This window comes from Budorcas taxicolor, chromosome 25 (genome assembly GCF_023091745.1).
Source record: "Budorcas taxicolor isolate Tak-1 chromosome 25, Takin1.1, whole genome shotgun sequence".
Lineage (NCBI taxonomy): Eukaryota > Metazoa > Chordata > Mammalia > Artiodactyla > Bovidae > Budorcas > Budorcas taxicolor.
In genome coordinates, this window is record NC_068934.1 from 34,460,331 (window position 1) to 34,487,336 (window position 27,006).

Genomic DNA, 27,006 nt, shown 5'->3' on the forward strand with positions numbered 1-27,006 from the left:
GTGGTTTATTATGGCATTAAGTGAGATTAAAACAAATACCCAAAAACGAGAAACTAAAGAGGAACCCCAGACAAATGGCAGTTACAAAATCAGGCAAATAATAATTAAAATAATGGAATATACACATATACACCCATAAGCAAAGTCAAAGCAGTCCCTGATTTTTATTTATTGACCTTGTAGTCTGAAATCCAGCTAAACTTTATTAATTCTTTTTTTTTTTTTTTTTTAGTGGAGTCCTTAGAATTGTCTATATATAAGATCATGTCATCCCTAGGGAGATAATTTTAATTCTTCCTTTCCAATCTGGATGCATTTTATATCATTTTCTTGCATAACTGCCCTGGCTACAACCTTCAGTGTGACTCTGAATCCTTTTTAGGCATAATGCATTTACCTATACACTCCAGGAGTTGGTGATGGACAGGGAGGCCTGGCATGCTGCGATTCATGGGGTCGCAGAGAGTTGGACACGACTGACAACTGAACTGAACTGAACTGATACAACTAAATGTAGGTGGGGATGAAATTTGAGGTATATGTTATGTATTTATGGTATGTGTCTGTGCACCACTTAGCATTTTGTAACTTGTCAGGGTGAAATCTTCCATATAGGCAGCTAAGTTTGTATCTTGTAGATATAGATGGTAAAGCATTGGCTCAAAGCACATGCATATCCATGGGTTCACAAAAGATGGGCATGGCTAAACAACAGCAATATATTGTCATATTTCTAGTCATGGCAAAAATCAAACCACTTAGCTGTACCTGCTAGTCATGTCCTAATGGGACTCACCTTCCAAGACTCCTACTCTTCTTGGAGAGGGTTGTTTTTACAGGGAGTGGATGGATGGAAGGTTGGTTATTGAAACCTGCAAAGTAGAAAAGCCCAAGCTCAAAATTAGACAACTTAAAGTGAATAATGGGGAAAAAGCACTGGACTTGTGTTCCAAGTGGAAGAGCTGATACCAGTGGGTGGCCTTTCAAGGTTGATATCAATTCAGTGTAAGAAGGTCTTGCAAAAACCCAACTACTCCATGTTAGAATGAATTTCTTGTTGGTTTAACAAATTCTATTCATAAGCTTCCGAAGTCTTCTATAGAAAGTGAAAGATTTTACTCATAAGTATTATGATCTCAAAATTTTAATAACCAGTAATGAAAAATGCAGCCATATTCACCTCTCAAAGCTACCCAAAGGTGTCTTTGAAATTAAGTTTATTTTATAACGTGACCCCACCTTGGGTCTCCTGGAGTCTATGCATGGGTTTGGAGTGACTGCTGAGAGATCAGCAACTTGAACTGACCTATTTTCCATTTGAACAATACAAAACACACTAAATCTTATTATTCACTGGGGCCATCCCCCTGCCAAAAATGTTCAGCCCCAAATCATGATGCCAGGTTTCCTCCCAGGCCATCTGCCGGGCCTGGCTCAGCTTTCTGCAAATTCAAATGCTTCCTGTTTCAGATGCTTTTGAATTTCCGCTCTTTCTGCTCCCAGGATGGCCGTTCCACCCACATGGAGACCACAGACCTCCCTAGCCCCCTCTACCTCTTCTCTCCCTCTTTGCTCTGATACTGAGGCTTCTCTTCTGGATTTGCAACAATAAAATTTCTTCTGAGGTGAATTCCGCGCCTTGAGGAGAATATTAATGTATGTTTGCCTTTGTTCTTAATTAGATTCCTTGAAGGGAAAACCTCTTGGCCTGGTTTATTATCTAGCTTTGTAAGAGCTTGTCTGCTTTATCTAAACACTTTGAAGAAGTCTCTTCACCCGCATACCGCCTGCATGCCTACAATATAGATTTTCATAATACTGGTCAATTGGAAAAGGGGAGAATGTGGGCGGCACAGATACAGGAATGCTTGAGGGGAAAATGCTAAAGGTTGAGAGAGAGAAGGAGGTAGAGGCTGGGGAGGGTAGGGAAGGAGGGGGAAGGATGGAAGGAAGAGAGAGCAAAGCCTTACAGAAATGCAGAGACCCTACCCCTGGGCTCCTGTCCTGTCTAGTTACTATTCAGTGTTTGGCCCCAATTCAGCTTCTGGGAAATTTTAAGATTGCTGTTTTGACAAGTCATCACACGATGAGAAAATATAGATGGAAAACTTCTCCCTGTAGAGTTCTAAATAGTTGGTGACAAATGTTCCTTCCTGTCTGAAGCATGGGTCCCGATACCCATTGGCTGCAGCTGAATATGGTTTTCTGTGAAATTCTTTAGGAGCGCCCCCCCCACACCTTGTAAGACAGGACTCCCCCTCTTTTCCCTCCCCTCCATCAGAGCAGGCATGGAGCTGGTAAACCTTTAGTGGATTAACTGTGTATCAGCTCTTGTCTAGGAGGGGCATCTAGATCTCAGGTTCTTGATTCCTGCTCTTTGCAAAGTACTCTCAGTTTCTCCCCTGGGTTTTGAGATACATTCTGTAGATATTTTCAGATGTCCAAGGATCACCCCTTCCCCCAGGTTTATTTTCTGACTAGATGTTATACTTTTTTGTCACCACTATCATCTGTTCCCACATTTCGTTAGTTCTGTTTTCTTCGTGAGCCTCAGTTCTGTATCTTGTCCCCATCCTCTGAGGTCAAGACAAAGATGTGAGCAGTTAACTGTCTCCCGTGTAAGGAAGGACTGTGCCACTCAATGAGGAAGAGGGGCGAGTGTCTTGTGCAAAGCGTCATGATTTTAGTCAAGGTGAATAACATGTTAAGGTGAATAACGTCAACCTTATTGCCAGTAGGTGTGAGTGATTAGAAGGAATAATGGGAAGATAACAGTTAGGACATTTCATTTTTAAAACTTGACAAGTGCAGACCCAGAAAGAACAAAATCTCCTGTTTCTCAAAGGCATGGAATCTAATGCCCTGGGCTTGCTGATCCCATGTGCTTCTTCCCAGACACACGTGTGATGGTGAAGCTCCTTCCAGAGGGTGGGTTTCAGAATGTCACAGTGGGTTCCATCCTGAGTGTGAACTTGAGAATGACATCCAGCTGGAGGCCATGAGGACCAAGCTGAGCGTGCTCTTCCTTCTGGGCTCTCGGGTCCACCCTTAGTGGAACAGGACCAAGCCCAAGGTGAACACGGGGGCAGAGGGTCCTGAAGGGACCCTGGCTTGGAAGCAAGTCTCACTGTTTCCATTACCTACTGAGGATGTGGCAGAAGCCACATGGAGGTCCCGCTGGGCTCCTCAGGTGGCGTAAGTGACTTAGATCTACAGGAAAATAACAAACATGCTAGAAACAGCCTCCGAGTTACAAGGAGCTGCACACACACAGAACAAAGAGTGAGAGTGCCAAGGTCTCTCCAAGAACCACCCCCTCCTCCCCCACCAGCCATTTCAGTCTTTCTTGAGGGGAGGGAATGGGTCTTTGGAAATGCTGGAGTTTGAGTATTTATAGGAACCCAGACACACCAGCTGTCTCCCTTACGTATTACTGGCCTGATTCTTCAGTGCACAAGATGAATAATTTACCCAAAAGCACATGTAAGTGTCTCTTTATTATTCATTATAATGAACTGAGACAGAAGTAATTCTCCACTCTGCTGGAATCCCCCAGGGCTTAACTTATCCAGACTCGGCTTGCTCTCCCACAGTTAATCTGAGTGGAGGGAGCCTTTCCTCTCTGGACATGTGGCCTGACCAGGACTTGTGCCGTTTGAGGTGTGCGTGGGAGGAGGAGCTGGGGAAGCCAGACTGATGGATGTCAGGACAGCATGAAGCACTAACAGCACTGGCAGCAGGTCTGTTGGGTACCAGGTGATGAAGTGTTACAAAGGAATTGTCAAAGGATAACAGGAATTGGTAGTCAGTGTGTGCTCAGGAAGTGCATAATTATTTTCAATATTCACCTGCACAGAACATAATTAAAAAGATGCATCCATCCTCTGAGAAGTATGGATTTTATATTTTTCATTCAAGCTAAAGGTTGATTCTCTCTTTCTCTTTTTTTCATCTTCTTTTCTTTCCCTCCCTCCTTCCACCTCTTTTTCCCTCTCTCTGGCTCATGAACTCTCTCCTTCCCTCTTTATCTCTCTCTCTCTTACTCTGCTCATTTATTTGTTTATAATGCATGATTCAATACTCCTAATGGCCTATATGAGAAAAGAATCTTTTTTAAAAAAGAGTGGATATATATATATCTGTGTATAACTGACTCACTTTGCTGTACACCTAAGGCTAATACAACATTGTAAATCAATTACACTCTAATAATTAAAAAACATTTTTAAGTAAAATATATGATAGGGAAACACAGCCTCTCCATGTTTGGTGAATAATTGCATTTTCATGGTGTATCTTCCCAAGCCTTCTCAGTAAAGAGTTCCATGAAAAGATCACCTCTGATCAGAGCCACAGATGCTTGGGCTCACGATGACTATGCCATCATGTTTCTTCCCTTACTCACGTGCAATGGGCAGGGCTGGAGAAATGCAGGCTGTGTCCATGCAGTCTTCTTGTTCCTTGGTCCCCAGTGGGCAATCGACAGTCCAGGAGCAGAGAAAGCCTTGGTCCACTCAGACCAGCCACCGGTGACATAAATTAACAGGAGCAGCCCCTGGGCCTGAATTGGAAGCATTTGCGAAACTAACCCTGTGACTTTCTTGCCCCCAGGGAATCTTCCCCTCTGGGCCTCTCATGGCCCAAGGACAGAATTTTGCCTGCTTTCTGTTTTATTTTTTAAGGGGCAATAGTTTGCATAATCTATATAAAATAAGTTACTATTCTGGAAAAGATGATTGGCTTATTAAAAATAGATAACATATATTTTTAAACAGGTCGGGTTGCCATCCTGCAGGAACAGTGCTGGCGGGAGCTGAGGAGCCTTCCTGCAAAAGCATCACTTGCCATCGCTCCTCCTCCAGCTGTCCCTGCCCATCTGTCTGCTTAATGAGAGCTTTATTTTTAAAACACTGATAAGGTTTGGTTCAGATGTGTAGTCTGTTTGGGGCGGCACAGGAAGAATCAAGTCAGTTTATAGGCCTCAGAGTCTCCTGTGAAGCCAAGCTCACAAGAACAGACGCAAACTCTAGTTCAAACTGCAGGCAGTGTGATCTATAGACTGGAGCTCCAGAGATGGAGCCCCTACTTAATTTTCCAAACTTTATAACTGGTCTACATGTGCACTGGAAAATAAGCATGAAGGGAAGGTCAACACTGTTGTAATGTTTGGGTTATCATTATTCTCTGATTTTGAATAATTATTGAAATATGTATGTTGTTATTGTTGTTGAGTTCCTAAGTTGTATCTGACCCTTTGGGATTCCATGGACTGGAGCCCACCAGGCTCCTCCATCCATGGGGTTTTCCAGGCAAGAATACTGAAGTGGGTATCTATTTCCTTCCCAGACCAGGGATCGAACCCAAGTCTCCTGTGTTGGCAGGCAAGTTCTTTACTACTGAGCCACCAGAGAAGCCCCAATCTTATGTAGGATTATTATTATATATATAATAGATAATAAATAAAATAATTTATAAGTAAATAATATATTAACTATTGACTGTGCTCTCAGATTGTGATGATACTAGTATTAAAAGGATTGTTTATTTAGTATTTATCACCACCAGTGATTTTTAAAATATCATTTCCATTTTATAAATGAGAAAATCTGGTGCTCACAAAGGATGGGTAAATGAAAGACCTGTGACTGGAACTCACATATCTCTTATTAAAACATTGACTCTCTTAACCAGAATATTACACAGAAACCCTAGTGATAGGATAAAAGCTAATCAATTTTCAGCATATTTTTTGTTTCATAAGTAAATCAGTGCTGATCACTTTCACGTGACCCCAGAAGGGGATGGTTTTGTTTTTGCCCAATTCTTCAGAAAGAAGGATGACCTTTGAGGCTCTGCCTGACTCCGGATCCCATGATCCTTCGCATTATATGTGGGAAGGTGTGTGCAGGGAAATCCATGGGCTGTAATTTCTGTACTGCCGGAGTCTTTGGTCCCACGACACTCATGCTGGGAGCCTGTGGCTGACTCGCTCCATTCTTCAAAAAGAAATCAAGCTCCCCAGACTCCCTGCTTTTAATTTAAAATTTTAATTTATACTTTTCCGTGGATGATACTGAGACAGACGTGGCCATGAGTAAATATGTCAGGATAATCTACTGAATGGAATGAAAATGGTGCTTGGGAAACATTTTAATTTCATCTTTGCCAGCTCTAATGAACAAATTGGGAGGCTGGGTTTCAAAGCTGTTCAGGATGTAGTGGAAGGGACAGTGGAGTGGGAGCCTGGGATGAATAAATAAGGTGGACTGTTCTGGGTGGCTTCTCTAGGCATCCTCAACCAGCCACTGGGCAGTTCCTGAGGCAGCTGGCATCTGAGACAGGGAGGCAGGGCTGAGAGCAAACATGCGCCTCCTTTTTACAGCCCCACCTGGAATTCTGCACCAGTGGCCTGGACCACAGGGGCAAGAAATGTGGGGCTGAATGGTAGAAGAGGAGGGGCTTTCTTTATTATCTTTGAAAGATGCTTTTCTTCTTTACTCAAGGGCTCACTGTTTCTGAAATGGCTTGACCTTATGCTATAATGCTCCCTTTAAAATTTTTTAAAAATTTTGTTGGAATATAATTGCTTTACAATGCTGCATTGGTTTCTGCTGTACAACAAAGTGGATCAGCTGTTTGCATACATATATCCCCTCTGTCTTGCTTCTCCCTCCCACATTCCCTCCTCCCCATCCCATCTGGGTCATCACAGAGTACCGAGTTGCAAAGGAAAAATGTGGGACAAAGGAGGCTTTCCAAAACCACCTGTGAATCCAGATGTGAGGTGACCATCCACCAATGACTAGCCAGGGCATCGATCTGTGGGGAGACCCTTGGCTAAATCCTGTGCTCGTCCTTCATTTGCTCTGAGATGCACCCTTACCACTGTTTCACCAGCTAACAGGGTCTCCTTGCGTTGGGAATGTGATCCTCGGAATAACTGTCACTTTTCCTTGGTCTTCCGCAGCTCATGTGTGGTAAACCACTCTGAAAGGAATTGAACATGCAGCCCTGAAGCTCTGACCTGAAGGACTCCCTTCAACTATGGTCCTGTCCCTATCATCCCCTTTCTGTTTTGCACTTACATGATTAGCATTTGATTCCAGCAGTGCCTCAGTCTGCTTGAGAGATGGAGTGTTTTGGTACCTGGTTCTAGGATGAGGGCTGTCCTATTTATACAGGGAGACTGCCCAAGACAAGGACACCACAGCCTGAGCTGTCGGGGCCTGCGGGCCAACAGGGACTCCCCTTCAGGTGTGCGCAGCCGTATTGATGGATCTCTCAATTATGTATTGTTAGAAATACAGCATTTTACCTACCACTAGTCATCAATCCAGAAACCAGCCCATCAACCACTGTGTCAACATGCTGTGAATGAAGCCTGATACAAATACAAAGTTAAAGTTGTCTCAATGGCTTTAGCTGAGAAAATAAACCTTAGAGGGAAGTGAAATCCCACTGCAGAATTCTGCACAAGTTGAGTGCAGACTGCTTCTCAACAGGAAGATATTTTGGGGAAAAAAGAAAATCTTAAAAGTGAGAGAGTTTATAAGTGGACTGGGAAAGCCCTGGACCAAGCTGCCAGGTTTTTTGGTAAAAATGTAGATCTCACCTTCTCTCTAATCTATTTGTGAGCAAAATAACCTGTTATGAAACTGGGTGCGTGCAGACCACCCTCCATAAAACTCCATTCTTTTTTTTTTTTTAACATACAAAAATGAATTTTATTTTTATTCTTTTATTATTAATGTCTTCCATTCTTTATGTGAAAATACAGAAAGAGAAGCCTTCAGAACTCCTTGGGAAATGATAAGCCAATGGATCCACGATCTCTTGGTTAAACTAACATGCACCCCCATGTATTAGCAGTTGAGTTACGTTTTTCCAAATGCAGCAACAAGCTCTCTGACAACAGTAATAGAGCAGGTTCTCTTTAAACAACGTGTGCTGTGTTTAGGTACACTTCTGATTCTGGCTTGTGTATTTCTTAGTTCAGCCTCATGATGGCCCTAGGAGGTAGATGTGTTCCTCCTACTTCACAGACGGTGAGGGGAGGTTCTGAGGGAATAAACCAAGTTCCTGTCCTAAGGCCGTCTGTCGGTCAGGAGTGGAGCCCTTGTCTATCTGAGCCGAGGCCCTCTCCTCAGCTCCATGATGTACTGTCTCTTTAAGGCCCAATTCAGCTAAGTCATCAAAGCTCAAAAAGAATGCTTGACTCCCACCATCCTCAAGATTCTCAAGATCTGTCTAGATGGCCCTGGATGGGTTTAATCCCTGTGGACGAGGGCCACTACTGTGTGGTCACCACGTATTCCTGCTTTCCATCACAGGCAGCCTCTTTTGTGCCAGCTCATTTGCTCAAGGACCTCATTCAAGTTTCCAGTGCATAGGACCCACCGGGTTCTCTCTATCCATCAGGGCCCCTGTCTTCTTGTATCCTTTCTCTCCATTACTTTCCAATTCCTTTCATGCTTGGCTTCTTCTCCCTTGCCCATCTGGCACTCTCCAACGCTGGACAAACCCAGCCATCCATGCTTTCTGTGCCTGCAGCTTAGCAGCTGAGCAGATATTCTTGGTTAGAGAATATTCTCAAAGCTGGCAGAGCAGTGTTGCTATAAATTCTTGGCCATGCACTCTAAGTGGGGCCTCAGCATGGCCTGTGAATCCTAGCATAGATCCCTAGCAATCTTGCTCTCTTTTTCTGCAAAAGCTATTTCACTTTTTCTTATATCTACCTTCCTCCCCTGAATATTCATTGGGAGGACTGATGATGAAGATGAATCTCCAATACTTTGGCCACCTGATGTAAACAGCCAACACATTGGAAAAGACCCTGATGCTGGGAAAGATTGAAGGTAGGAGGAGAAGGGGATGACAGAGGACAAGACGGTTGTATGGCATCACTGACTTAATGGAAATGAATCTGAGCAAGCTCCAGGAGACAGTGAAGGACAGGAAAGCCTGGCATGCTGCAGTCCAAGGGGTCTCAAAGAGTCAGACACAACTGAGCGACTGCACAACAGCAACAACCTTCCTCTCCCCTACTCCTGTTTACCATCAATTTATAACACTGCCCTCTACTTGGGAGAAGATAAAAACCATCACTCAGGAGCTCCTTGTTTCCCCATGGCTAGAGCCACAAACCTATCTGTGTTGCTATTATTCTTTCCTTCTCTTCTGATACAAAATGAAGCACCCTTCTATCCCATGCTTTAGATTCCATGCTCTTTCCCTTTACCGAAAAGTCTCTTTGTGAGTCATTCACTGTCTCCTGCATCATCAGTTGCTCCTATTCAGTAAGATTGATCTCATCAGTATACCCTTCCATACTAAGTATCATAATGTGTGCCTATCCTAATGTAAGAAGGCTGGCCCTTGTCTTCTTCAAAGCGGCATCTCAGGTTCTTAGCATCAGGCATCTCAAAGTGTAGTCCAGCCCTCCCATATCAGAGTGAGCACAGAGCTTGTTAGAAACGCAGGTGTTTGGTTCTCACCCAGACCTAGTGAATCAACACCACGCACAGGTAACTGGTGGGCACTTAAACATCTGAAAAGCCCTAGCACCCAGTAAGTATTCAGTAAATATTTACCAAATGAATTCCCAGTGTTTCCAATCTTAAACAAACAACACTCTGGCGATCCCCATGACTTTTATGGCTCTATTTCCCTTTCTGCCTTTGCTGAAAACATCCGTGAAAGTGTCATCTACAGATACTGCCATCAGCCCTTCACTCCTATTCACACCTCACCCCGTCATCCACTCCCCTCCCCCACCCCTTCCTTAAGCTTCAGACCCTCTTGTCACAGGGCTGTTATCTCTTGTCTATGAGGGTACACTTGACTCTCTTGGTGGTCCTACTGCCTACCATCCAGTCTCCAAAAGGATTCCAGTATATTCTTGTAAGCATAATTTACACCATGGCATGTGTTTACCCGAACCTACTCAGGGAATGCTCCATCACACCCAGTCTAAAACACAGACTTGTCACGTTGCATCCATTCTGCTCCCAGCCTCCTGGAATCTACCCTTTTCCCCATTTGCCTTGCTTGGGCCTCTCTGGGTTCCATTCTGTTCCTTTCCTGAGTCAACTTCTACCCCAGATCCTGCATACCTGCCTTGTCCTCTCTCTAAAATGCTCTCTGTCACCAACACCGGTGCCTGACGATTGGTTTCAGTTTTCTGTCTTAGATTACCATGTCCTCAGAAGGCCTGTCTACTACCATATCCCTGGAGTAAGATTTCCCATGCCATTGCCTGTGGTGGCCATCCTAGTGGTCTCCTCGGCTCAGTTTGAGCAGATTCAGGGATTCTGAAGGCTGTTGATTGCACATTAATCCCGCAAATCCAGAAATACCAAGAGGGTAGAGGCAGCGGCCCTGCTCAATCTCTTGAGATGCTCCTAGTGGGGTGTCTGACAATTAGTAGGTGCTGAATAAATGTCTGTTCAACACACAGATGATCTACACTTTTGGTCGTCTCCATGAGTGGGGTCGGGGTCTTCTCAATGCTCTTCTGTTCTATCATTCCCCTAGGAGTGTAAGATCTTGAGGGCAGGGATCTGTGATGGCTTTGGTTGTTAGTTTTATTTAGTCCTTGCCTCTGCCCCCTCAGGAAACTAGGAAGGTATCGCCCCAGCACACCTGGGCACACACAGTGACTTAAAGTCTGGAAAGAGACCAGCTCAGCCACCCATCACCTGGAACAGAGCTTTCTCCTGACAGTCCTCCCTTCTCAGCTGTGTTTAGCCCTGGGGCTGCACCTTCCTTACTGCGTCTCCCGCCTCCCACAGCCCTGCCCACAGCCCCTCTTCCGTGGTTGTAAGTGACTTCCCTTTGTGAAGCCACCTTTCAATGCAATCACTCTTTTCCTTTTCCTTCCTGCACTAGAGACTCTGCCCTCCTTTTTCCCGGCCTTCCGGCCAAGCTTGAGGGGACGGGAAGTTCACTTGCTGCTTCAGGACACAGAAAGCACTGTCTTGATGGACTCATCCATCATCGGTCACAGCCCGAAACCCTGCACACCATTATCCTGTGGCTGATTTACTGCTTCAGGTGACATCGTGTTCAGGAGAGCCTGCACCTTCCTTGGTTTTGTTTCAAAGACTCCAATTCCTCCAGGATACTCATCCTTGCATGCCTTCGCATATGTTTCCCACTTTTCTCTGCATAGCATTCCTCCCCCACCTACACACATGCACACGTAAGACATGCACACCCTTTCTAGGCATTAATGTGACTCCGGAATACACCATCCTCCAATTAGGAGCCATCTGAGGATGCCGTGTGTCTGGCAACCTTCAAAGTCAATGTCTTGCACTCCTGAAGTCCCTCTCTAAGCAGCTCTGACCCTGCCCCATGCTTCTGTGGAAGCTGTCATATATATCCTCCAACAGACCCTAGCAGCAAATATTAGCTCTACAGAATTATGACTCTCTCTGAATTCTGTGAAGTTTCCCCTTAGGTAACTTAGGGTTCTCGTTGATGTTCTCGACTTGACTGGATTTGTAACTCAGGAAACAACTGAGTAGTTAAAGCTTCCTAAGAGAACAGCTTTGTGCAATTAAGCATACCTTGGGAACTGGTCTAGAAATACTGTATTTTTTCTTCCACTCTCCCTTTAAAACATTCAGTTATTATTTACCCTTGAATTCTCTAAAACAAGATGACCTTCTTCCCATTTTTGATAGCATTATTAATTTATTTTGATACATATAAGATTTTTAACTGAAATCCAGTTAACTTTCAATTTATAAAAAAGAGGCAATTGACAAAACAAAGCCAAAAAATGATATCATGAGTAAATTTAAAAATGAAATTCAAAGAAATACATTTTAGGTTTTAACAGTCAATCCTTTTACCTTTTTCAGCATTTCTTGACGGCTTTCTGAAAGGTCACTCTTTAGCAAGGGACAGGGTAGGCAGAGACAAGATGACCCGGGATTCCCAGTGGTAATATTATTTTAAAAATCTTATGTACATAAAATCATTAAACTAGATATAAATGCCTTCACCCTATACCCTTCTATGACTCAAAAATCTAAAATTATAGATCAGGACTCTTCTGGTGGTCCAGCAGTTAAGACTGTGCACTTCTGATGTGCAGGTCCGATCCCTGATTGGGGAATTACAATCCCACATGCCACGTAGCCTGGTCAAAAGAAAAGGAAAAAAACAATAAAATTATAGATCACACATATACATAAATCATTTAAAGTTTTCAGCATCAGTGGAGCTGATGATGCCTTATTAAAATTAATTTCCTTGTTGCCTACGAATGTGGTGCCGATGTCTGTAAGGATACCTCTTGACTTCAGCCCATGAGCCTTGATGACCAAGTTCTCCTCTACGCGGATTCACTCCAACTCTGGGGACTCCCTATCACTTGGTTTTGAGCCACTTTTCTTGGCAGGGACAACTTGGTGATGCTGAGAGTCCACCTTCTGTGCTTCTCATCAGCCTTAGACAGTGGAAATGCTCACGGATGCCCCTGTACTAACAGATGCAAGTCCAAACACTGAAATCTACCTGTGGTCAGACCACATCTACCACACGCACACATGATATTTGTCTATTGTCAAATGAAAGCAGTGAATTAAAAAATACAAATAGAGGACCTGTGGATCTTGTGTGTGTGCGTGCGTGTGTGTGTGTGTGTGTGTATGTGTGTGAATGGCTCATAGAGAGATACACACATAAAAGTATTTCCAAGGACATCTACTTTACCTTACATGGATCCTTTTTTTTCTAGCTTTATTGAGATATAATTGACATATTGTTTTATTGTTTAGTTGCTAAGTCATGTCCAATTCTCTGTGACCCCATCAACTGTAGCCCACCAGGCTCTTCTATCCTTGGGATTTCCCAGGCAAGCATACTGGAGTGGATTGCCATTTCCTTCTCCAGGGGATCTTCCTGACCCAGGGTCAAACCCATGTCTTCTGCATTGACAGGCAGATTCTTTACCACTGAGCCACGAGGGAAGCCTAATTGACATATAGCACTGTGTAAGTTTCAGGTGCACAGGATGTTGATTTGGTGCCTTTAATTATTTCAAGATGATTACCTTTGTAGAATAAGCTGTCACCTCCATTCCATCTCATTATTTGCATTTCTTTTTTGTGGTGAAAACATTTAAGATCTACTCTCAGGGATGTAATGCAGTATCATTAGCTATAATCCTATGTGGGTTCTTTTTATGTCAGCTTGAAAAACATTACCTTACATCTTTTAATCATTATAAATATGTGTGGACCACCTTCTAGCTTCCCGGTGGGCTGTGGGAGGTGCTGATGACACAAAGTGAAGACCACTGAGATGGTTCTTACCAGGTGGTATTTACAGCCTAGCAAATAGGTACATATGTAATGAAATCCAGTGCTGTAAATTCTATGAAGAACACCATCGCATTACAAAGAGGAGGAAATTTAGAACGATATGTCTATATTAGAGATTAAACTCTATTTGCCACTGTCTACTCCTGAAGGCAGACGAGCACACAACATAATTTAGGTATTATCCCAATAACTAGGCTGGAAATAAAAAGGCATTTTCTAGTTAACTTCAGTTTCTCAAAATGCCAATTGTCAATTTTCTGAATGCAGAATCTATAAAGTTATCTGTAAAGGAGAGACACCATTTGTTAGGCTGGTTTCCAAGACTCGTTCTCCAGCTATCCAGATTATCTAAATGTTCCACAGCTATCTGTGGGTATAAGTGAGATTTATTTTTAATCTGTGTATGTGACATTTATTTTTAACGTAGACTTGATTTTCAGAGACGTGTCCTGTCGCATTCGGATTTAAGATGATAAAAGCGTCAGTGTCTAGCAAACAGGCACCGAGGGTTTCCCTGACCGCTTCGTCTCTCTCAAGGATGCTTCCAGCCCCCTAGCACCCTCCGTTCCTTGTCCTGCTTTTATTTTCACCGCTTGTCATTCTCTGAAGCTAAGATACCTATTTTCTTGGGTGTTTTTGTTGTAGGATCAAGGGTGTGACCTTTGTCTGCCTCCTTCTGGCATTTCAGCTCCTACAGTGTTTGTTACCTAATACACCTTAGACACTCATGAAATACCATTGTGTGAATCATGGCCGTTTTTGGTTTTGTATTTTCAGAGGCAAAATATAAAAGAAAGAACAAAATAACGACCATATGGAAGCTGGCCAGTTTCACTTTTCAGGATGAGCTGGTTGTCTTCCGTCTGGTTTCTTTAAGGCATGCTAAGCCTCTTCATTTGTGTCCAACTCTTTGCAACCCTATGGACTGTATGTAGCCTTCGAACTTCCTCTGCCCATGGAATTTTTCAGGAGAAAATATTGGAGTGGATTACCATTTCCTCCTCCAAGGGTCCCTCTTCCTAGCCCAGGGATCAAACCTGCGTCCCCTGTGTCTCCTGCATTGCAGGCAGGTTCTTTACCTACTGAGCCATCGGGGAACCCCTTCTTTAAGTCAGTGGTTCTCACAGGGGAGTCCCCAGACCAGAAGCTCTGACATCATCTGGAAACTGGTTAGAAAGGCAAATTCTCAGCCCGCCTCCAACCCACTGCAAGGAAGCTCTTGGGAGTTGGGTTTAGCAATCTGTGTTTTAAAATTCACTTTGCTATACATCAGAAACCAACACAGCATTGTAAAGCACCTATACCCCAATAAAAAATAAAAATAAATAAATTTAAATTTTCAAACCAAATTAAAAAAAAAAAAAAAAACTCTCTAGGTAACTCTGATGCAAAACAAAGTTTGAAAACCACTGTCTTAAGGCATGGGTTTCCCCTAACTGTAATTCCCACCTCTGACCCAGAACCAAACCGGGTGACTTAATGTGTGTGAGTCTCTCAGTCGTGTCTGACTCTTTGCAACCGCATGGGCTATAACCCACCAGGTTTCTCTGTCCTTGGAATTCTCCAGGCAAGAATACTGGAGTGGGTTGCCATTACCTCTTCCAGTGTACCTGAATCCCACGTTGCCTATTCAGCAGAGCTGGATGTGGTGCTTTGCAAGCAAGACCCCTTTCCATCACTGTCTTTCAGGTATTTCTTTACTCCTTCTGATTCTACTTTCCACTCCTCTTTTCACACATAGCTGGAGGTGTTTTATGGCTGTCAAAAACTCACTTCCAAATGTTCTTCCAGTTCTCCAGGACTGTTTTATCTCTTAAGAGAAAATTAATTAAGTACCGTAAATTTGAAGAAAATTTTGGTCAACCTCATTATTCGGGTTCTCAAACCACACACACTTTTTTTTTTTTTGTTCAAGATTAAGGAGACAACCACAGCCTGGAAGTACAGAACTCTCTGCCATCCAGGGGTCATCTACCCGAGAGGCACACGAGGCTTTCCATGGGCTGTGTGCAGGGCTCTGAGAATGTGTCCTGCCTGGAGGGTCAATTTGAACTGACTTGTCTCAGGGTCAGCTCCTGCAGCAATATGAACTGGTGCCACTCACCCCCAGCCTGCAGTTGTAGGTCTTACACAAGGAAGTGTATCTAAAGCAGAACATTTTTCAGGATCTAAGATGTCCTAAAACGGATCTGCCAAGAAAGTGCCTGTGTTTGGATTGCGGTTCTGACTCTCCTTTCTGACTGCTCCACATAACTATTTGTCCAGGAGAGAGTGTTCCTTGACTCCCATTGTCACCTCTGCCGCCCTTACCAATCTGTCATCAAGTGGAGCACCATTCTCGAATAAGAGTCCCCGCAACATAAAGCAGACAGATCCAGAAGGAAATGGCACAGTTTTTTTTTTTTTTTTAATCAGTAATGAATTTACGGCAAAACTGCTTCCTTCTCCTTCTTGGAATTAGAATCCAGAGAGATAGAGATGCTTTCTGACAGAGGGCATGTGATTTGGCACATTAAAATAAACAGTATTTCAATTTTCCCCACCTTTCTCAGTATATTGGGTTAACCAAAGCCCTTCCAAATAACAAAATAACCCATCTTTAATAGCCATTTCATAAAGCCTAGTAAAATATTAGCAATATACTGTCCAGATATTGAGAAATTGAATGAATTTAATACTGGGTTACAAAGCCCTTTGCAAGTGAGGTATTTTCCAATTCATTGCTTTAAAAGAAATTGAAGGAGGAATTAATTGAATTGTCAGCTGTGAGATCATTAAAATAATTTTTGAAGCTATTTTGCTATGTGGTTTTGGGCATATATTTTGGAAGAGGTACAAAAAATTGAATGACACTGCTATACAAGATTTTCATTTCCATCTTCTTGCTTATGTGAACTTGGTTTCTTTCAAAGCAAAATAGGAATAGAATTGATCCTGAGCTCTCACGCTAGTATAATGATACTTATTGACTATATAATAACCAGAAAAGCCTCCTCCATCCCATTAAAAGCTATATTTCCAGTAAAAGTTTACTTCTTAGGTTTAATTATTACTTAACAACATGTACAGAATATTTAGATCATTTTACCAATATTAACCTTATAACATTAACTCATTCTAAAAGAAACTATTATTACTCAGAACATTACAGTCACAGAACATGAAAAAAAATTTCAGTCTCTACATTTTATATATATTGTTGCAAATAAATATGATAGCTGATCAATAAAAGATTTTCAAACATAAAATACTTTATCAGGATAAAATGCTGCAGATAAAATCCTGCAGAGACTATATATAATAGATACACAAGTTCAAGTTTAAAAAACAAGCAATACACATTTTATGACTGTTAGAAAAGAGCTTGTTCATGAATTTTGAAAGCGAACAATCATGAGTATCAAATCACTATGGTATTTACATTTGTAAAGAGATATATAGAAAGGAACATTATAACATTTTAATTTTAAAATGTGAATATTCTCCATAGACCAAAAATGGAGAAAATATTTAAAAATATTATGTCAGCTTAAAAATGGGCAAAGGATTACATAATTGACCAAAATAAAAACAAGTCTATTGTCTGCACTGTCTCCTGTGTATGTGGTCCCAGAGTCTGGGATACCATACCCTTCAGTTTGCTGGACTTATTGTCTGCTTCCAGGCTGGCCAATTCCTCAAGTTGTACGGCTGGAATTTAACCTTCAGGAGTCATTCCAACAGGGACTTGACCTTCATGAAAATACAGCTGTTATTAAGAAAGTTGGCACATTAATTCTTATTTGCAACTGAGAGTAAATGAAGGAGTTTGTTAGATTTTTTTCCCACTAAGACATGCCTTTGAAAAGTGAAGAGCAGAGAGCGCCAATTAGGGATTGAGTCTTCACAAGGGAAATGACAGTCGCTGTAGAACAAAAATGCACAGAAAGGGAAGCTAGAGTCCCAAGGATGCCGAGGAGACAATATGACCTCAGTTTTTCTTTTTAAATTAATTTACTTTTTACTGACGTATAGTTGACTTACAATGTTGTTTTAGTTTTAGGTGTACAATAAAGTGACAAGGTGTTTTATAAAACACACATATGTATATGTATATATTCAGTTCAGTTCAGTTCAGTTGCTCAGTCGTGTCTAAGTCTTTGCAACCCCATGAGCTATGGTGCTCCAGGCCTCCCTGTCCAACACCAACTCCCGGAGCCTACCCAAACTTCTGTCCATTGAGTTAGTGATGCCATCCAACCATCTCATCCTCTGTCATCCCCTTCTCGTCCCGCCTTCAATCTTTCCCAGTATCAGGGTCTTTTCAAATGAATCAGCTCTTTGCACCAAGTGGCCAAAGTATTGGAGTTTCAGCTTCAGCATCAGTCCTTCCAATGAATATTCAGGACTGATTTCCCTTAGAACTGACTGGTCAGATCTCCTTGCAGTCCAAGGGACTCTCAAGAGTCTGCTCCAACACCACAGTTCAAAATTCTTCAGCGCTCAGCTTTCTTTATAGTCCAACTCTCACATCCATACATGACTACTAGAAAAACCATAGCCTTGACTAGACGGGCCTTTGTTGGCAAAGTAATGTCTCTGCTTTTTAATATGCTATCTAGATTGGTCAAAACTTTCCTTCCAAGGAGGAAGCTTCTTTTAATTTCATGGCTGCAGTCACCATCTGCAGTGATTTTGGAGCCCCCAAACGTAAAGTCTCTCACTGTTTCCACTGTTTCCCCATCTATTTGGCATGAGGTGATGGGCTCAGACGCCATGATCTTAGTTTTCTGAATGTTGAGCTTTAAGCCAACTTTTTCACTCTCCTCTTTCACTTTCATCAAGAAGCTCTTTAGTTCCTCCTCACTTTCTGCCATAATGGTGGTATCATCTGCACATCTGAGGTTATTGATATTTCTCCCGGCAATCTTGATTCCAGCTTGTGCTTCTTCCATCTCAGCGTTTCTCATGATGTACTCTGCATAGAAGTTAAACAAGCAGGGTGACAATATACAGCCTTGATGTACTACTTTTCCTATTTGGAACCAGTCTGTTGTTCCATGTGTATATATCCTCACTTATATTCTTACATATTCTCACTTATATATTCTCTCACTTATATTCTTATATATTCTTCTCATATATACATATTATTTTTTAGATTCTCTTCCCTTATAGGTTATTACAAAATACTGTGTAGAGTTCACTGTGCTCTACAGTAGGCCCTTGTTGTTTATCTGTTTTATATATAGTAGTGGGTGTACGTTAATCCTAAACTCCTAATCTATCCCCACCTCTTGCCCTTTGGTAAACTTAAGTTTGTTTTGTGTGTCTGAGAATCTGTTTCTGTTTCATAACTAAGATCATTTGTACCATTTTTTTTAAGATTCCATGTGTAAGCGATATCACATGGTGTTTACCATTCTCTGCCTGGCTTATTTTGCTCAGTGTGATAATCTCTGGGTCCATCCGTGTAGCTGCAGATGGCAGTACTTCCTTCTGTTGCTTAATAGTGGTGGTGGTGGTGGTTTAGTCACTAAGTCACTAAGTTGTGCCCAACTCTTATGACCCCATGGACTGCACCCACCAGGCTCCTCTGTCCATGAGATTATCCCAGCAAGAATACTGGAGTTCCTCCTCCAGGGGAATTTTCTGACCCAGGGATTGAACCCACATCTCCTGTGTCTCCTGCACTGACAGGTGGATTCTTTACCACTGAGCCACCAGGGAAGCCCAGCTGAATAGCGTTCTATTGTATATACACCACATCTTTACCGACACTTACGTTGCTTCCATGTCTCAGCTATTGCAAATAGTGCTGCTATGAACGTAGGGGTTCATATATCTTTTCAAATTATGATTTTCTCCAGATATATGCCCAGGAGTGGGATTGTGGGATCATATGGCAACCCACTCCAGTGTTCTTGCCTGGAGAATCCCAGGGATGGGGGAGCCTGGTGGGCTGCTGTCTATGGGGTCGCACAGAGTCGGACACGACTGAAGCGACTTAGCAGCAGCAGCAGCAGCATGGTAACTCAGTTCTCCATATAATTTATACTAGTTTACATTCCCACTAATAGTCACAGCCTCCAACTGTTGGGAAGGGTAGGTGAGTGTATGTGAGGTAGAGATCAGCTTCTTACCTTGGTGATCTTGGTGCCAACCAGCTGATGTCAATTGTATTGTTCTCAGGGGTAGGCAGGGGCATGTGAACAGGAGGAAGAATTCTGCTTGGCCACTTTCTCCTTCCCTCTCCTGAAATCTGAAGAGATAGCTTTACTTCTACCTCCAAACTGTTGGCTTTCTACAGCGAATTTCAAGATCCGTGTTATAGATTGTACTTGCAGGGCTTGGGGCAGCTTCGGGTACAGGCAATGACAGCGCAAGGGGGTGGGTATGGAGGTGAATGTGTCCCATTTTTGACTTAACAACAAGTGAAGCATTTGCCATATAGATTAGCTGTGATCTGTTTGAAATACCAATGCACTTTCTCTCCCCTCTGGCCCTGGGCCATTTTTCCCACAAGGTGGTAAATGCGCTCGAGAAATGTAAACTAATTTTCATATAAGCCTGAGGGGAAAAATAAGATAGAAAGCAAATATACAGCAAAGATATTCACATAATATGTTTCAAAATCAAATAGAAATGATTTTGTAGCATCAGGTCTTCAGGATGATTCAGGCCACTGTTGCCCTCTATTTAAGAAGTTTTATCAATAATTGATCCCTTTTAACACTGGGTTATGTTATTTCATTTACTCCTGGAACAACAACAGCTGCATTTATAATAGAATCTCTTAACACTCTCTCCCTCTTCCCCCTCCCCTCCCCTCTCCCCACGCTTTCCCTTTCCCCTTTCTTCCCCTCTCCCCTCCCAACTCTCACTCACAGGTGTACCATAGATGATCGGGTCACCCGGGTGGCCTGGCTGAACCGCAGCACCATCCTCTACGCCGGGAATGACAAGTGGTCCATAGACCCTCGTGTGATCATCCTGGTGAACACGCCGACCCAGTACAGCATCATGATCCAGAACGTGGACGTGTACGACGAGGGCCCCTATACCTGCTCTGTGCAGACGGACAACCACCCCAAGACCTCCCGCGTCCACCTCATTGTGCAGGGTGAGTTGATTGGACAGGGTGCTGGCATTCCCGTCAGCGATGCAGAGGGCACGTGATCTCAGCCTGTGCTTCCGCCTCCTGTAGAAAGACACAAAAAGCCATTCCTCTGCAGGATCCAGAGACTGAGTGTGTCCTGGATCCCTTCCACTTGTTGGTGTCTTGACTAAGTGCGGAGGATCTTCACAGAGCTTCTCATCTTTATCTCTGGCCCTTCTGTTCTCATTCATTGTTTGGTATTGTTGAGTTGGTTGAGCTTTCTGGGGTTTGGACAAGATATAGAAATATAATATATCATATGTTAGCTACTTGGCACTCTGGAGTTAGGGCAAGATACTTTAGGAAATTGATTGTACTATTCTCTGTGCCTGTTGTTTTCAGAGGCTTAGCTCATGATAAAAGGTTAATAATATTGATGTAAAACCACATGACGTATGGCTGTTCTTGCATAGCTGATGGTTATGTGTGATCTGGAAAGGGGTTCTCAGTGTTGTTTGGCATTGCTGTTGTATCTGTCTACACCCTTTTAGCCCCACAGTGGAGCTGAGGTCAAGAGGGATATTAGTCAAGATGTCTCTATGTTGGAAATAAATGTATATAATTAAAAGGGGGCTCCCTAACTTCCTCTCCTGTTCTCCTTTAAAAATCTGAATTAATATAACCCATGCATAGTACTTAAGAGTTTTCCACTTGAATTTTATTTTGTTGGAGAAAAATGGGGTTGAAAAAATATCAGAAACTCAGATATCAACTATTCAATATTAAGAATTAAAAACTCATGCAGAGAGCAGCCATAAGCTTTGGGGAAGCATTGTAAGGCAGCCCTACAGAAGACCTTATGATGAGCTATCCCCTGCCAACACCCTCATGACTGTGCAAAGCAATTTCTGTCAGATAAGCGGACCAGCCCCCAGCCCCCAATGACACAGCCTCCCTCCACCAAAGGGCGGGGTCTTCTCAGTGTCTCCTACTCCAGCGTCTTGGAACCACGCATTGCGCTCAGAAGGAAGAATGCATGTGACTTAGCATCAGTGCGTGCCTTTAATCAGATCCCATCTGCAGTCAGCTTAATGGATTTTTTCAGGGTGTGATTTGTGTGCGGCATTCTTGCTCAGGTAGTATGCATTCCCTCATCCCTGCCTTTCTAACGTATATAATTTTGCTCATTTCGGTTGGTTTCATGGGGAGTTTGAGTAGCGGGTAAAGTCTTTTCGTGCTTCAGTCATGTATAAAATTTCAAAGGGACCATGCTTTTCTTTTGGCTGGAGATCTTTGCTAGTGGGCCATCTGGGCTCTGACTCCACAGGCCTTGATAGTGGCCTGAGCTTGGCCGGGGCTCTGTTGGCTGCAGCCCCTGCTCCCGGCAGGCCCTGGGGCTGACGTAGCACTTGAAGCTTTGCCTCCATTCAGCCTCCAAGCCTTTCTCTGACCCACATGCCCCCAGACTCCCACATCTGATGCCACACAAAGGACACCTATGCTCCCTACTGTGTCTCTTCCCCATCCACATCCCACCAGCGGTACGGCTTGGGATGATCATGTCTTGGGAGCTACAAGGCAACAAGGCAACTTGCCATCTGGAGATAAAGACAAGTACCATGTCTGATGCTTCTCCTCTGGTGAGGCCCTCCCCAGGATCAGTCATCTGATATGAGCGGGGATATCTGCAGAAAACAAGGAAGTGTGAACTCTCACCACCCGCCTGCCACCTGGGCTTGGTTCCAGAGCAGCTGAAATTCTCAGCCTAGGAAGTGACGCCTCCATGGCACCTCCGTGGCCTTGACAGCAAAGTTATCTACAAATTCAGGAAACTCGGTGCTGAAATAAAAAAGAACTGTCAGGCACTATACAGAAACAGACTCAAACAGAACAAGACTCTCGCTTTTCAGGAAAGAAGACAGATTGTACAAGCATGTCAGAGTCAACACAGGCCGTAACAGGCTCTTGGCTCAGAGCTGCAGGGATAATACTGCATAAGAAGCTTGGAAGCAGTTCCTGGGGCTGGATGTGGAAGCCAGTGGGGTCTCCCCATGGGTCTCAGAGCTCTGGGTCAGAAAGAGTCTGGGAAGAAGCAGGAAGCAGAGCAATAGAGTCCTTCATCCCAGAGGTCACTTTCTCAAGTCTCCACAATTCAGGCCAAGTGACTTCCGTAGCCCCTGTGACATTCAACTCAGAGATCAGGAGGGTGGAGGAGGAAGGGAAATGCCTCCTCTCGGAAATCTTAGCAGACTGGGCTTCACATTCACAGAGAGGCTAAATGGAGGTACCTAGGGAGCTGCCTCCTCCTCCATCTTGGTGAACAATGGCTGACTTGTCTTCCTTTGGGGACCACTGAGTTTCCAGCAGGTGGAAGCAGAGACCCCACGGCTCTATTAGAAGGAAGCCCAGGAGTCTCTCCCTTCCCAGCAGCGGTCGGCTTTCGTCCAGCCTATAGATTAATTTTTCAGACTTAGTGTTAGTTCAGGTTAGATAAAGATAATGAAAGTTTCCTAATCCTCTTAAAGAAGATTTATCTGACCGAGTAGAAAGCTTTTGGAATACAGTAAGGCATGTATAAAACTGAGGCCTAATCTTGCCTTTAATTTCCAACTGCTGATGGGTATTGATTTTGCAATGAGAAAAACTGAGAAATTTCCGAGCTGCAACTTGTCCATATATATATGGCATTTATTTATCTCCTGTCCATTTGAGAGTGTTAGAATCTCATCACCTCTAGCAGACAAGTGCCATGAGCCAAAGGGCGATCCCGGGGGCTCTGGGCTTTATTGTTCCCTCCTCCTGCAAAGTGGAGTAACTGAGAGATGCTATATCACTAAACTCGAAGTCTGTCTGTCCCTGTTTTATAAGGTGGCCTCTCCACATATCTGATGGGATTGATTTCCAAGTCCTTCTCTTTAAGGCAAGAAGCTGCATTTATTAAAAGAATATCACTGGTCCCCGAGATACATCTTGACCACCTTGAAGGGATAACTTCAAGGCACCACGTGATGGTGTGTGACAGTGTAGCTGAGACTGTGTACCTGGTGTATGACGCTCAGTCTGAGACTGTGTACCCAAGCGTTACGGGAATTCAGAGCATGGGGCTCAGACAGCCAGGGTGGGAAAACCAACCCAGCAGCCCTGTGTGGGATGGGGTGAGGGTTGCTCCTCCTGTGATGAGGAGCTGAGGGGCACAGTGATCAGGTCAGGCTGATCACTCAAGCTGTGAGGACAGCAGGCTGTGGGTCTTCCTGTAGGAATGGAGAAGGTTCCTTTAGGAGACATCATCCAAGGGAAATTGAGAGGGTTAATCCCAAGGCCTTGAAAGATGGAAGAATTAAAAAGATATCACCTCCCTTTTAGAGTCTGGGGAAATGTTAGATGGTCTTGCTAGTAACTTTGGAGTTAGGATCTTCAGCCACTGGGAAAGGAAGGTGTTAGGGTTGTGAGCTGTAGGAATAAAGAAAACACAGACGTTATACAGGAGTTACAGAACTAAGAAACGGGTATAATGCAAGACAAGAAGGGTATGTTTGAGATTCATCATAAATTTACTAGCATTAGAGTAGGTATGTTTTGTGAGATTAACTCTTCCTACTAGGGAACAGTGGGACTTCCCAGTTGGCTCAGTCATAAAGAGAATGCCTGCCAGTGCAGGAGACTCGGGAGATGCAGGTTCACTTCCTCATTCGGGAAGGTCCCCTGGAGGAGGAAGTGGCAAACCACTCCAATATTCTTTCTGGGAAAATCCCACGGACAGGAGAGCCTGGTGGCTGAAGTACATAGTGTTGCAGAATTAGACACGATTGAGAGGCTGTGTGCACTAGAGAACAGTAGGCATAGCACACTGTTTGAGGCATTCTAGGCTTTCAGCAAATGTTTGTAAAATGGACAAAGGACAGATTGATGCAGCAGATGAAATGGCAGCAGAAGGCAGTGATCCTGAAGTCCCTGCAAGCACATAGAGGCAGGCAGGGAATAGTCAGGCTGTCCAGATGACTCAGAGTGGACAGTGATTGGAAAGAGGTCCTTGGAGGGATGAAGTCATCAATGTGACAAGCCAAGAGACATGTTCTAACAAGGATCAGATGAGTTCTGTGAGCTTACTTAGTACTTTACAGTGCTGGTCACAATCTTTGCCTCATTTGACCCTCACAACAAGCCCTGGGAGACATCAGGGCAGCGACTGGTATCTCCGTTTTGCAAATTAGATCATTTCAGCTTATGAAGTTTAAGAGACCAGCCAGGGTCCCCTGTGAGTCAGCAGTGGAGCAGGTCTGAACCTCGACCGTGTGACTCCACAGTCAGTGTCTCCCCAGCACCTGCCACTCCCTCCACTGGCAACTGCATCTAAAGTGATTTCTCTAACCTAGAACCATGGGGACTTACCAGTTCTCCTTTCTTTTTCCCTCTTTTTCCTGCTGCTGATGTTTCACTGTACAAACAGAAATTGGGGACAGAGCTCAAAAAAGGAAATGAGCGGGAAGGAGCAGGAGTGGGATGCTAGAGCCGTAAAAGGAGAGGCTGAAAGAGAGACAAAGGAGATGATACTTAATTTACCAGTAGCTCATCCTTCCAGGGATATATGTTCTAAATGTTACCTCTTTACGCTGTGTAAGTACTGAGAATGTTGGCCCCTTAGGGGATCCAGGATCCAGTTGTCATTCTGACTGTCACGAACTCTTCAGCATCCTGGACTGTATGGACCTCCTCCTGTTGCAGTTTCTGTCACTGCCAGGGATCCATAGACAGGAAAATCTGGTGCATCTTTGCTCCTTGGATGTTGGTATCTCTGTCTGCTCTCCTGCCTAGTTCAAAAATCTGTTGACTGCCAGACACTTGCTTTCATGGATCAAACTCCTCTTGCTAAACCCAATTTTAGGCAAAGGGCTAGAAATGATGAATTGTGTTAACAAGTCTGTGCAGTTTCTATATCTGCAAAGACTCTGGGGCTTTGAGCCTGGAGTCAATTCAGGTGAGACTGCGTGGTACCCAAGTTTAGTTCAGCAGGGAAAGAAGTCTGATTCTCCACCCATTCTGGTCCTCTGTTCCACTGGGTGTCAGCCAGTCCCTGCACAGGGCACATGAGTGTAAACTGATCTCAGCCGATCCTCGTAACCTCCCTGCAGAGTTCAGACCATATTCACATCTCACAGATAAGGAAACCAAAGCTCAGGAAGAGTAAAAACTTGCCCAAAGATGATGGAGCTACTAAATGCTCTCAGTTCCCTCTGCTAGGCTTGTCTTTAGGTGAAAGCTCTCAAAATACACACAGTGAACGTCCTCTGCATGCATGGTATCTTTTGACTATTCTTCACTGCAGCCTTGGGAGACCGAAAAGGAAGTCTCCACATTCCAAGAAAAAAACTGAGATTCAGAGTTGATTTCTCCAAGTTATACTGGCTAGCCAGTGTCAAAGCAGCCCAAATACCAGGAGTTGTTTTTTCATTTTGTTTTGTTTTTATTAAGGTAGATTTGATTTACAATATTGTATTAGGTTCAGGTATACAATGAAGTGGCTTAGTTATATATGTGTGTACATACATATATGTGTATATATATGTATGTACATATATATATCATATATATGTTTAGATTATATTTATATTTTGTAATTATTTTTCTTATAGGTTATTAAAAATATTGAGTATAGTTCCCTGTGGTATAAAATAGGTCCTTACTGATTATGTATTTTATAGACAGTAGTATGTATATGTTAATCACAAACTCCTAATTTACTCCTCCCTTTCCCCTTTGGTAGCAAAAGTTTGTTTTCTATGTCTGTGGGTCTATTTCCATTCTGTATGTAAGTTCACTTGTATCATTTTTTTATGACTCCACAGATAAGAGATATCACATGAGATTTGTCTCTTACTTGGTATGGAGAGTTTCCAGGTTCATCCCTGTTGCTGCAAAAGGCACTATTTCATTCTTTTTATGGCTGAGCAATATTCTGTTGTATATCTGCGCCACATCTTTATCCATCCATCTGCTGATGGACATCTAGGTTGCTTCTTTATCTTGACTATTGTGAATAGTGCTGCGATGAAAGAATTTTAATTCTAGACCAAGTGTTGGGTTCACATGCCAGATTGCTAACTCATAGCTAAGTAGAAGGGCAGGTAAATGTTACTATTTGTGAGAAAGATGTAGAAGTTCTGAGGTGGTATGGAGAAGGGTGGCTCCCCAGGAGACCACTGTGGGGTGGGGTGGTCCTGGCTGAGGCTGGTTGTGGTGGATGGGGGCCGGGTATGTGGTGGGCCATCTCCAAAGAGTGAGCGGGGCACGCCTGCCCAGGGGTGCCTACTTTCTGCCAGGGCCTACCTATTTCCAACTTCCTTTGTTACTCACCTCTTTTTCTCCTCTATTTTCCCCTTTTGTCCCAAATATTCTTTAAATAGTCATTTAAATTAACATGCATAATTGTGGGCCTAAAGAAAAGCGGGCAGTCAACCTGAAATCCATTTAATTTATTCGGCCTGTATTTTAAATTATAATCACACTTGCTTTTTACAGAGGCAAAGTGGGAATGTGGAAAAGAACAAGACCAGGCATCAAAAAACCTCCCTCCCCAGCCTGAGCTCTGCTCCTCTG

General features: G+C 43.4%; 1 protein-coding gene across 1 annotated transcript in view; it reads left to right on the forward strand.

Annotated features, from left to right (window-relative positions):
* OPCML (opioid binding protein/cell adhesion molecule like) overlaps nt 1–27,006 on the forward strand; it is a 1,038,459-nt gene that overhangs the window by 784,761 nt on the left and 226,692 nt on the right. The window contains exon 3 of the mRNA XM_052661910.1: nt 20,204–20,436. Within this exon, the coding sequence (XP_052517870.1) occupies nt 20,204–20,436 (233 nt within the window). The remainder of the gene's footprint in view (nt 1–20,203; nt 20,437–27,006) is intronic.